Source organism: Heterodontus francisci, chromosome 1 (assembly GCF_036365525.1).
Source record: "Heterodontus francisci isolate sHetFra1 chromosome 1, sHetFra1.hap1, whole genome shotgun sequence".
NCBI lineage: Eukaryota > Metazoa > Chordata > Chondrichthyes > Heterodontiformes > Heterodontidae > Heterodontus > Heterodontus francisci.
In genome coordinates, this window is record NC_090371.1 from 152,785,178 (window position 1) to 152,798,105 (window position 12,928).

At 39.9% G+C, this 12,928-nt stretch overlaps 1 protein-coding gene across 4 annotated transcripts in view; it reads left to right on the forward strand.

The window, feature by feature from the left end:
- Positions 1-12,928, forward strand: part of dhx15 (DEAH (Asp-Glu-Ala-His) box helicase 15) — a 150,360-nt gene that overhangs the window by 75,866 nt on the left and 61,566 nt on the right. For all 4 annotated transcript variants that reach the window (XM_068037393.1, XM_068037402.1, XM_068037412.1 and 1 more), the window contains exon 6: positions 3,199-3,366. In XM_068037393.1, the coding sequence (XP_067893494.1) occupies positions 3,199-3,366 (168 nt within the window). The remainder of the gene's footprint in view (positions 1-3,198; positions 3,367-12,928) is intronic.

Consider the following 12,928-nt stretch of genomic DNA (forward strand, 5'->3'; position numbering starts at 1 on the left):
TTTTACTGTAATTTTAAACCCATTCAGTAGTAAATAGGGGGATATTATTTTGATGGTTAAAAGGTTACTGATTTCTTAAAAAGCAAAGCTAATTTTCAAGATGGGTGACTATCTGATTCAGTAGGTTGTAAATCTGCACCAGCTGCGATACAGTCTTTGAGATTGGAGCAGCAATCTAGAGTACATTTGAGTCCATCTCATGAGTTTAAATTAGTTGGTTGCCTGACTTCATGTATTTGGTGATTGAGCATACTTCATCTTTTGTGATGAGTAATTTGGAAAGTTGCTATTTAGGAATCTATATGTCTCTCCATTTCAAAGTGGTTAATTGCCTGAAGTGTTTTGAAAAAGGTCGACCTAATAAGATGCAATATAAATGCATACTGTTCTAAATTAATCCTCCTTGAATCAAAATGAAGGGGGGCAAAAAAGAACAATGTTTCTGCCTTTGAAAATATTTTTCTTTGAATCTTTAGCCGAATTTCATACCATTCATTCATGAGGCATTTGATTCCTGCAACAATCTTAATATGTTTGAATCCAGGGCATTGAAACTGTCAGTCTTCAAATTTGAATTGATGATTGATAGGAATTTCTTCCCCTGCCTGTTTTATTCCTTTTTTTTTTCTTGCCAAGCACAGTGACTCATACTGATGTACAGTGCCATGGGCACAGTTAGTCCTCTCGTTCCTCACCGGAATGAGCATTCTTTGTGTGTGAGCTTTGATGGGGAATGTTGGCAGATTGTTCACAGCTGTGTCTGAACAAACACATCCTTGCTCAACGTCTTGTTTTTTTCCAGCAGGTGTCGCTGTGTAGTGACCAATTGTGGAAACAGCTTATTTTCTCCTTCGTAGCCTGGGGTATTGCAGCCAATTGTAATAGCCTCGTAACCGCCTAGGCTGATGGGAATCAGTATTGGTATCTTTTCAGACTGTGTGGTTCGGTTTCACCCTTTATTCCCTGAGGTGTAGAAGGACCTGGTAGCCAAGTTTTGTCTGTGAGTTGTGCACTCACAAATGCTGACATGACATCTCTAAGTGCTCATCGTGCTTAAGTAGATTTTCAAGTGTGACTTCTCTGCTTTTTAAAGCTTTCACAAATCACGTTAATTATTGCTTTGACTGGTTAAAAAGTTTGAATTTCTGTAGTGGATTTCACGTGGCTTTTGTGCTTTGATTCATACAACCAGATTGAGACTGGACAACCTATTGGACCCTTCCAGTCAATAGAAAGAAGAGACCTTGTATCACAGTCTATGCTGGAATTTGATGCAGAACTGGAAGGACTGTGCTAACTCATAGCATAAAGTCCCCTTTAAGTGTTTTTTTAAAACATGCAAATTCCAGATGTTTAGGACCTTGCTGTAAATTTAAATCCTGAAGTATTCTTGCATGTACTGTACAGCTTTTACTTGTGAAACTGCATCTTGCTACTGAAAAGTACTGGTCATGGCAAAATTTTGTGAATGCCTAGTTATCCCATTGTTGAATTTCTTGATGACGGCAGGGTTCCGTCCCTAAAAGGGTATTAGTGAACCAGTTAAGTTTTATGACAATCTGACAACTCCATGATAACTTATTGATACTAGGAATACCAACTTTTTATTTCCTAATTGTTTTGGAACTGCATTAAAATTCTCATTGTAGTGGAGAGATTTGAACTGAATGACTTATCACAGAAAGGGATACAGATGACTGTAGCGGCCAAGCTAGTTCAGAACTGAGAACAATGGAGTAAATTCATTTGGCCCCATTGTTGCTGCTGAGCTGACTGATGGGAATTTAGTTGTGTTATCCGATTCACTAGCCCAGTAACTTAACCTCTACATTACTGTACCCAATGCCTGCAGCAACTTTTCATTTTCAGTTCCTGTCTAGCCATGATGCTGATCTGGAACCACTGAACATTGGGCGTTCAAGCTATGGAAAATACACTTCATTTTGTGTTTTGTTTCTGTTGACATTGGCAGGAATTCTGTGAATGAAATGCACTCCTTTGCCAGCTTTCCTTCCCCTTAAATTACTGAATTTTTGTAAGTGCCATGTTGACTCAATTGGTAGCACTCCACTTCATGAGGTAAGTTGTGGATTCAAGCCTCATTTCAGTCTAGGCTGAGGAAGTACTGCATTATTGGCACTGCCATCTTTTGGATGAGATGTTTATCTGATGCTCCATCTACCTGTTCAGGTAGATGTAGAAAATTCTAAATAAGAGCAGGAGACTTCTCAGTGTCCTGGGTAACACTTTTTCTAAAACTGGATATTCTTCTCTCTGTTGTTTTATGGGAGCTTGCTGTGTAAAATTTGAGGTAAAGTTGCCTAGGAACTGTGATTAGACGTCAAAAATAATTTATTGGCTATGAAGTTCTTAGGGATGTCCTGAGGATGTGAAAAGTGCTGTATCAAATGGAAGTTTTTTTTTATAATTGTGAGACCTGAGTGCTATTTGTTGAGATCTTTTGACTATCTTTGGAAAGTTGTTGTATATTTCAAGATGGGCAAGTTTTATTCCATACTTGAAAAATACTAAGTTCCAATGTTTAACAGGAACTGAATACACAATATAGACCGATTAAATATGTTGATGTTTGTACGTAGTGATCTTTTTGTCATTTTTTTAAAAAAAGTATGTACAACATAAATGGCATTATTACAGGTTTTTGGATTCTTGATGTTTACAGCATTTTAATACATGTAATGATTGTCACTAGAATGCAGGACTATAGGAAGTACCAGCAAAGATATTTTACCAGAGATGAATAGCAGCTTTTTAAAATCTGAAACGGTATTTTAAATGGAGTGGTAGAAGGGGCCAGTATCTCAGAAGTTGGGAGAGGATTTACTTAGTGGTTAGAAGAAACATTTTTGCAGTTTATCCAATTAATTTAAAATCTCGCAGGCAAAAAAAATCAATTCAAATTTAGCAAAACAGTGCTCAACATTCTCAAAAAATTCTACTTGCCACCCTAATTCAGAGTCACAGAGATGGTTTTGTTAGGAGTTTGGCTAGCAGCTGTTTCTCTTAAATTCTTAGATACGTGTCTGGGTACTTATTTTCATTTATGCAGTTTTAAAAAAAAAAATCTACTGGATTTTATTTAGGTTTTATTTAAGAAGTTGATTTTTTTTAAAAGAGGTTCTGTGAGATTTAATTGCTGTTCAGTATATAATGTTTGATTTTGTGTAATTCTGACAGGAAATTGATGAAGCTTGTAAGAGGATAAAACGAGAAATTGATGACCTAGGTCCTGAAGTTGGAGATATCAAGATCATTCCACTTTATTCCACACTGCCACCCCAACAGCAACAAAGGATATTTGAGCCTCCACCTCCCAAAAAACCAAGTGGAGCCATAGGAAGAAAGGTAGAGTAATGTTTGGGTTTTTCAGCAATCCTCTACAGAATGAACAGTTTGACTATATTGTAAAAGATGGTACACTAGGCGCATTGTGTCTGGGAGCACTGGGATGCATTATTTAGTACTGAACATTGTGCAGCACTTAATTAGAGCAGTTCTTCAAATTTAAAAAACTAATTGAGCAATCTCTTCTGTCTCATTTTTAGAGTTTTATATTTTGTCTTTTTTTTTAAAGTTGTTTCATTTCTGATAAGTAAAGACCAATTTTGTTCATTCTTGATTTTATTTTTCTCCTTTCTGCCCTTTAATGAAATTTGATTTTTTTATTGTGCTGTGGTTTTATGTGGTGATCGCTTTCGGAAACCCTGCCCACGTGGCAACACTTCATTTGTGAACCTTGGTGAATGTCGATAGGCTGGCAGACTGTCGTGAATATCACAACTGAGCTCAATTAAGTACACGACTGGCATTTACATGTGCACATTTGCACCCATGTAATAAGGAGCAGAAATCCTGGCTGATGAAATGTTCTTTTCCAGCTTGGATGTTGTAGACAGTTTTTGCACCCATACTGCTGCTCCACATGTATCCGCTAACTCAGCACAGGCCATACCTCTAACCTGGGAGCTTCCAACTCTGTACGGCTCAACAGCTGAGACTTCATATTTCAGCCATTGAGATAGTTCTCAACTTTGTTTTTCTCAGTAGATTTAGAATTTGATTTTTATTCATTCTTCCTACTCTCCCTACTGCTCCAAAACAAACCTGTTCCCTCACCTTCTGTCTCCATGTACTGTTCAGACCCTGTGCTTGAGAGAGCAAATGCTCCCTGTTTACTTCTGCTAATTGCAACCTGAAACTGCTGAGGTATGAGATTTGAGATCTTTTTTTCTCCTTTTCAACTTTGGAGAAGTCATCTCTGCCCTTCAGACACTTGGCATTCAGTGGTGTAGTGGATAATGGTTGCATCCAACTTGGGTACCATATCCTCTTGGACTCCTTGTGGTAGCATTACTGGCACCCTCATTAGCTACTGTTAAGTTCCACACATTGGCTAACAGACTAACTTTTATTTGCTATCTCCTTCTTGTGTTCACTTCCATCTTGCTCTTCTAACCATACTTGTGAATGTATTTTTCTCTTTTTTTCATTCCCCCTGCCCTTTTCGTTCTCCGCTCTTCGTCAAATATTTCTCCTTGTTCTCCTCTTAGCATGAAGATGATTAGATGGCATCACAGTGAAATGTGTCCCACCTGCATGAACTTGGTGTTTTGCGAAACTACCTCCCATTATTAGCTGGAAAATCACTGCATAGCTGTCCTGCTAGTTTCCAACTAGATAGGTGTCTTGACAAAGAGTTGTGCCTAGAGAAGGATCACGCTACCGATCATCTACATGGTATAATGAGGTGCTTCTTGTGCTTTTTCTTCTTTTCGTTAGCATTGTGAATGCCATGCACAAACAAGTTTAAAGATTCACAACTTGACATGGCCTCTGACGTGCATAATTGTCCTCCCTGCATCTACTGCTTCCTCCTCTTGCTTTAACGTGGAAATCTGCAATAATTTTAGCATGTCATCGAATCTTGTTTCTGTCAGTCTGCGATTATCCCACAGTTGCCTTTTGTCTCTCCCAAACCCTGGTTTCACCTTTTTCTGACTCTTCCCTTTCCAAATCCCTTGTTGCACCTTCGACTGGCTTTTGATCCAAAGGATGTGCACAACCATTGAACTGTGATGTCCCTGTTTATTCATATTGCCGGTGTTGGTTGACTTTGATCTTCATAAGGTTAAAAAAATAGTTCCTTCATCTTTTAATCCATTGTTAACCTGACCTGAAAACCTCATCTCTAGAATTTTTCAACTTTTTTGAATCTGCAGCTGTTCTAAAATGGCTGTTACTCTTGGCTTTATTCTTACTTTGACCTTTTCTGTGTTGTACATTCTTTCAGTCCTGCTTGTTTGTGCTGGTGTTTATACTCCACATGAGACTCCTCCCATTCCATCTACCTTATTTCAGCGTATCTTTCTATTCCCTTTTTTTTTCTTATGTACTCAAGTTTCCTTTTTAAAGCATCTAAGCTATTTGCTCCATCCATGTTCTGTAGTGAGTTTCACATTACATCCACTCTCTTCAGTAAAAAAAAAAATTCTTTCCCTGTTGGATTTATTAGTAACTATCTTGTATTTATGGCCCCTAGTTTTTGATTCTTCCACAAGGGGAAACATTCTGTGCACATCTCCCCCTGTCCAACCTATGCATAATTTTATAAATCTCTATCAGGACTCTTCTAAGTCTTTTCTCTAAAGAAAACAGTTGTTCAGCATTTCCTGATAGGTGTGCAATCTCTCAGTTCTGGAACAACCTTGTAAATCTTTTTTGCACTTTCTCCAGTGCTTCTACGTCCTTTTTTTTTTATAGTATGAAGATCCGGACAAGTTCAACATAAATTCACTACTTTTGAATTCTACACCCTGTGAAATAAATCCTAGTGTTTTTTTTTTAAGCATTTTTAATTGCTTTGCTGTCCTATGATGCTGCTTTTAATGATTTGTTTACCTGTAACCCTAAAGTCCCTTTTCTTTTCCATGCATTCAGTTTCTTACCCAGTCTTCATCAGTTGCTCCACTTCTAATTTTTTTTTCCTCCTTTTGGTACTGGGGATGTGGAGATGGCTGCTGTATCTGTTCCAAGTCTGTGCTGCAGTTGACTTAAAACTCTCAATGAGAAACTTATCTTCAGTGCCTATTTTGGGGAAGATGAAAGAAGCTGTTTGGTCCTTGGCCAGTATCACATGTGAATAGATCATTTGATGTCTTGAGGTCAAAACATGGCAAAAGAATACATGATTAATGGGAAAATACTGAGAGGTATAGAGGAAGTGAGGGACCTTGGAGTGAATGTCCACAGATCCTTGAAGGTAGCAGGACAAGTTGATAAGGTGGTTAAGAAGGCATATGGAATCTTTCCCTTTATTAGCCAAAGTGTAGAATATAAGAGCAGGGAGGTTATGCTGGAACTGTATAACTCATTGATTAGGCTGCAACTTGAGTACTGTGTGCAGTTCTGGTCACCTCATTACAGACAGAATGTAATTGCACGAGAGGGTACAGAGGAGATTTACGAGGATGTTGCCAGGACTGGAAAAGTGCAGCTGTGTGGAAAGATTGGATAAGCTGGGGTTGTTCTCCCAGAACGGAGAAGACTGAAGGGAGATTTGATTGAAATGTACAAAATTTTGGGGGGCCTGGATACAGTGGATGTGAAGGCCTATTCACCTTAGCAGAGAGGTCAGTGACTAGGGGGTATAGATTTAAAGTGATTGGTAGAAGGATTAGAGGGGAGATAAGGAAAAATGTTTTCACCCAGAGGGTGGTGGGGGTCTATAACTCACCGCCTGAAAGGATAGTAGAGGCAGAAACCCTCAACTCATTTTAAAAGATGTTTGGATATGCACTTCAAGTGCCATAACCTGCAGGGGTACGGACCAAATGCTGGAAGGTGGGATTAGGCTGGGTAGCTCATTTTTCAGGTGGCACAGACACGATGGACCAAGTGGCCTCTTTTTGTACTGTAAACTTTCTATGATTCAGCTGATGCAGTGTGTTAGCTTGCTCTCCTTCTATCTGAGAACTAGGTTTGTCCATGCTAGTTCATTGGGATGACTTTTCTTTCTCTGCTAGCCGTTGAATTCCAAACCTCCAGGGCATAAACCCACTTTGTTTGTTTTACTGGATTGAATTGCAATAGATTATGCATAGGATAGAATCAAATCACAGAGCTTCACAGACCATTTGGCCCATAGTAACTGTGCCAACTCTTAAAAGAATTAGCCATTTAGGATCATTTTTCAAATATATGGGCCAAGTGCTGGAAAATGGGATTAGAATAGATAGTGCTTGATGGCTGGCACAGACACAATGGGCCGAAGGGCCTGTTTCTGTGCTGTATAACTCTGACTCTATGAAGATTGTGATGGCCCAGGCATCTCCACATTTGTGTGCTGTATGAGTTGGATAGGTTTTTAAAATTTGTTCCCTGGTTGTGCATGGCACTGGCAAAGACACATTTATTACCTAATTGCCCTGAGACAGTGGGGATAGGTTTACTGAATGAGCCTCTGCAGTCCTTAGGATGATGGCGCTGGATAAGGAATTCCAGGATATTGATCCAACAGCATTGAAGGAATGGTGATCTGTGCAAGTCAGTATGGTGGGTGATTGGAGCTTATGACCTTCCTATGATATTGCTGTTTTGTCTTTCGTGGTAAAGGTTGTGGGGCCAGAAGGTGCTGTTGGAAGTAAACTTGGTGATTTGTTCTGGTATATCCTGTAGATTGTATATAATACAGCCTCAGTGCACCTGTGTTGCAGGGACAGCAGAGTGAATCAGAAGCAGGACTGCTGATCAAGTAGACTGCTTTGTCCCGAACTTGTCTGTTGCGGCCACATATCTGACTTGAACCTGGTGATTTACAGTGCAATGCTGCCAGCTGTTGTAGCCACCATGTTGATGTGATTGATCAAGTTAAGCTCCTGGTCACTGGTTAGTGTTAGTTGGGGAATCTGCAATGGTGTTGCTGTTGAAGGTTCGAGAAGATAGTTTGGTCTTAAAACAATTCATTGGACAGAACTTAGGTGGGGCAAATGTCAGCTGTCATTTTAGGAAACACTTCTACACTCAAAGGGTGATAAAAGTTTGGAACTCTTTGCAAATGGCTATTGATACTAGATCAGTAGTAAATTTTAAGTTAAATTGATAAATTTTTATTAAGGGATCTGAGGCAAAGGGGGGGTGGTGTATGGTGTTAGATAGCAGATCAGCTATGATCTCATTAAAGATTCGAAGGGCTAAATGGCCTACTCCTGTTCCTGTTTGTCAGCCTCGATGTTGTCCACACCCTGCTGTGGATTGACATGGTCTGTTTCATTATCAGAAGTTATAAGTGGAGCTGACCATACAATTATCAGTGAACAGCTCCACTGCTGACCTTTATATCAGAGGGAAGGTCAAACGTGAAACAGCTGAAGCTGGTTGGACCAAAGATGTTTCCTGAGGAATCCACTGGTGTTATCGTGGGCTGTGATGACTGACCTCAAACTACAGCCATCTGCTTGTGTGCTGTATTACTCCAGCAACAGGAGAGTTTTCAGAATGGTACCCACTGACTTTAGTTTTCTTAGGGCTCCTTGGTGCAATAGTTGGTCAAATACAGCTTTGATGTTGAAGGGAATTGCTCTCGCATATTCTCATGTATTTAGCTTTTATGTCCATATCTAGATCAAGTTGCAATGAAATCTGGAACTAAGTGGTTATGTCAAAACCAAAACTGAGCACCAGCAAGTTGGTGAGTAGGTATCATTTTAATGGTGCTACTGCTAATTTCTTTGTTCACTTTGCTGATTGAGAGAAGGCGGATAGAGCTATAGTTGGTCGGTTAAATTTATCCTGCGTTTTGTGGATGGGGCATACCTGGGTAATCTTCCCCATTGTACGGTAGATGTCGGTGTCGTGGCTGCACTGCAGTAGCTTGTTCGGTTAGTCCTGATGCACAGGTCTTCGGCGCTGCAACTGGGGTGTTATCAGAGCCCAGAGTCATTGTTGAACGTGTTATCAACATGAAGGATAACTGATCTGTCAGTTTGGAGGTGGTGGTTAGCAGGAAATTTCATTGATTTTTTTTTTGACCTGGAGTTATGAGACTTCATGGTGTTCAGAGTCAATGTTTGAGGTTCTTAGGCCATGCCATTTGACTGTGTACCACTGTTTGTCTTTCTCTGTCCTCTCCCCCACCCCCAAACTCTGGTGGGACAGGATGTACTTGGAGATGGTGATAGAGGAGTCTGTGAATTTGGCTGACTAGTGAGTGTGATTGTAAAAGTATGACCATGTCATATGAACATAAATCAGGAGCAGGAGTAGGCCACTTGGCCCCTCGAGCCTGCTTTACCATTCAACAAAATCATGGCTGATCTGATAGTAACCTCAACTCCACATTCCTGCCAACCCCCGATGACCTTTCACCTCCTTGCTTATCAAGAATCTATCTACCTCTGCCTTAAAAATATTCAAAGACTCTGCTTCCAACGTCTTTTGAGGAAGAGAGTTCCGAAGACTCATGACCCTCTGTCTTAAATGGGTGACCCTTTATAGTGACCCCTAGTTCGAGATTCTTCCACAAAAGGAAACATCTTTTCCACATCCACCTTGTCAAGACCCCTCAGGATCTTGTATGTTTCAATCAAGTCACCTCTTGCTCTTCTAAATTCCAGCGGATACAAGCCTAGCCTGTCCGTCTTTCCTCATAAGATAACCTGCCCATTCCAGGTATTAGTTTTGTAACCTTCTCTGAACTGCTTCCAATGCATTTACACCCTTCCTTAAATAAGGAGACCAATACTGTACACAGTGCTCCAGATGCAGTCTCACCAATGCCCTGCATAACTGAAGCATAACCTCTCTACTTTAGTATTCAATTCCCCTTGCAATAAATGGTAACATTCTATTAGCTTTCCTAATTACTTGCTGTACCTGCATACTAACCTTTTGTGATTCATGCAATAGGTCACCCAGATCCCTCTGCATCTCAGAGCTCTGCAATCTCACCATTTGGATAATATGCTTCTTTATTATTCTCCCTGCTAAAGTGGACAATTTCCCACTTTCCCACATTATACTCCATTTGCCAGATCTTTGCCCACTTAACCTATCTATATCCTTTTGTAGCCTCCTTATACCCTCTTCACAGCTTACTGTCCTACCTATCTTTGTGTCATCAGCAAATTTAGCAAGCATACCTTCGGTCCCTTCATCCAAGTCATTTACAGAAATTGTAAGAAGTTGAGGCCTCAGCCTCAACTGATCCCTGTAGCACACCACTCGTTACATTTTGCCAACCAGAAAATGACCCATTTATGCCTCTTCTCTGTTTCCTGTTAGCTAACCAATCTTCTATCCATGCCAATATGTTATCCCCTACACCATGAGCTTTTATTTTCTGCAATAACCTTTGATGTGGCATCTTATCAAATGCCTTCTGGAAATCTAAGTACAGTACATCTACCGGTTCCCCTTTATCCACAGCGCATGTTACTTCAAAGAACTCCAATAAATTGGTTAAACGTGATTTCCCTTTCACAAATCTTCCCCGAATCTAGGGAATTTTGGAAAATTAAAACCAACACATCAACTATCTCACTAGCCACTTCTTTTAAAACACTGGGATGAAATCCATCAGGACCTGGGACTTGTCAGCCCTTTTATTTATTTTATTTTTGATTTGGAGATACAGCACTGAAACGGGCCCTTCGGCCCACCGAGTCTGTGCCGACCAACAACCAACCATTTTTATACTAACCCTACAGTAATCCCATATTTCCCTACCTACACTAGGGACAATTTATAACAGCCAATTTACCTATCACCTGCAAGTCTTTTGGCGGTGGGAGGAAACTGGAGCACCCGGAGGAAACCCACGCAGACACAGGGAGAACTTGCAAACTCCACACAGGCAGTACCCAGAATTGAACCCGGGTCCCTGGAGCTGTGAGGCTGCGGTGCTAACCACTGCGCCACTGTGCCGCCCTTAGCTCCAACAATTTGCTCAGTACCACTTCCCTGGAGATGGTAATTTTTCTTGAGTTCCTTCCTCCCTTCCATTGATTTATAGCTATTTCTGGGATGTTACTTGTATCCTCTATGGTGAAGACCGATGTAAAATATCTGTTTAATACATCTGCCAACTCCTTATTTTCCCTTATTATTCCTCAGACTCACTTTCTATAGGATGAGCGCTTACTTTGTTAACTTTTTTTTAAAAATATCTGTAGAAATTCTTACGATCAGTTTTATATTTCTAACCAGCTTTCTCTTGCTCTAATTTTTCCCTTCTTATTGATCATTTAGTCGTTCTTTGCTCCTTTTTGTAATCTGTCCAATCTTCTGACCTGCCACTTTGCACAATTATACACTTTTTCTTTGTTTGATACTATCTTTAACTTTTTTAGTTAACTATGGATGGTGGGTCCTCCCCTTCGAATTTTTCTTTCTCGTTGGAATGTATCTATTCTGTGTTTTCTGAAATATATCCTTCTGCATCTCTATTGACCTATCACTTAACCTACTTTGCCAGTTCACTTTTGCTAGTTCTGTTTTCATGCCGTCATAATTGCCCTTATTTAAGTTTAAAATACTAGTCTTAGACTCACTCTTCTCTCCCTCAAACTGAATGTAAAATTCAATCATGTTATGATCACTGCTGCCTAGGGATGCCTTCACTATGAGGTCATTAATTAATTCTATCTTGTTGCACAATACCAGGTTTAGTATAGCCTGCTCTCTGGTTGGCTCCAGAATGTGCTGTTCTTCCAAAAAAAAACTATCCTGAAAACATTCTATGTATTCCTTATCTAGGCTACCTTTGCCCATCTGATTTTTCCAGTCTATATGTAGTCTATATCACGCTGCTGCTGCTTGTCTGTGGGACAACTCTCCAACTTTAGCACCAATACCCAGATGTTGGTGCAGAGGACTTTGCCATGTCAGCTGAGCTGAAACTGCTCAAGTTGTGAAACAATCCGATGCCAAACTTGCTGCCGATAAGTCTGTGAAATTTTGCTTCCGTTTTTGTAGCAGTGGTTTTAATAACTTGCTGGGCCACTTCTAAGGAGCATTGTGAGTCAACCCCTAATGTGGGATTGGTGTCGTGTGTAGGTCAAACTGGGTATGGATGGCAGGTTCCCTGACATGAAGAATATTAGTACTGCATGCGAAAGAGGAAATAGGTATTCTGTCATCTGTCTGAATGATTGAACGTTTCACAGCAGTTTGCCTTTTAAGTGCTACATTCCACTGAATAGGTAATGTGGATTTAGAAAATATAGTCTGGCTTAAACCTTGGAATTTATTTTTGTAAAGACAGCAATAAGTTTATTGGGTTGAAAAATAACAATCGTTAAAGGACTTGCACATTTTCCAAAGGATTAAAAGCCTCCTAGTGACGGTCCCTGATTATTTATCGGCAATCTTACGTAACTCTGAAACATCAAACACTAAGCAGTAGCCTCTGCTTGCTTAGACTGCAATAAAATATGTTTTTGTTTAAATCAAAAAAAGTTTATTGTTTAAGAGTGCAGAATCCCAGCAGGTTAAATCCTTAATGGAGATAGCTGTCAGTTTCACACAAAGATTTATACTTGACTGCAGACTAAGCATTCTCCTTTTTATGCCTGAGGTTTCTCATCAATTTTGAAGTAAATGTTAGAACTTTATCAAATGGATATGCAAGCACATTTGGGGAGGGTAAGGAAGGGAATGAATGCAAAATAACTGGTTTACATTGTTGATAGTAGGGGTCCAGAGATTAGTCCCTTGTGTGAAGGGCACACGACTGAATATTTTAGTGCTTAATCAGAGAGCAGCTGAGCCATACATCTAAATCTCTCGGCTCTTTCACTTTAGAGAGTCAAGTAATATTTATGGAAAATTTCACGTGATTATTGACGCAGGGACACACTGGGTTAATCTCATTCCATGCTTTGTGTATCTGCTCATTTGAGTCTATGAAACA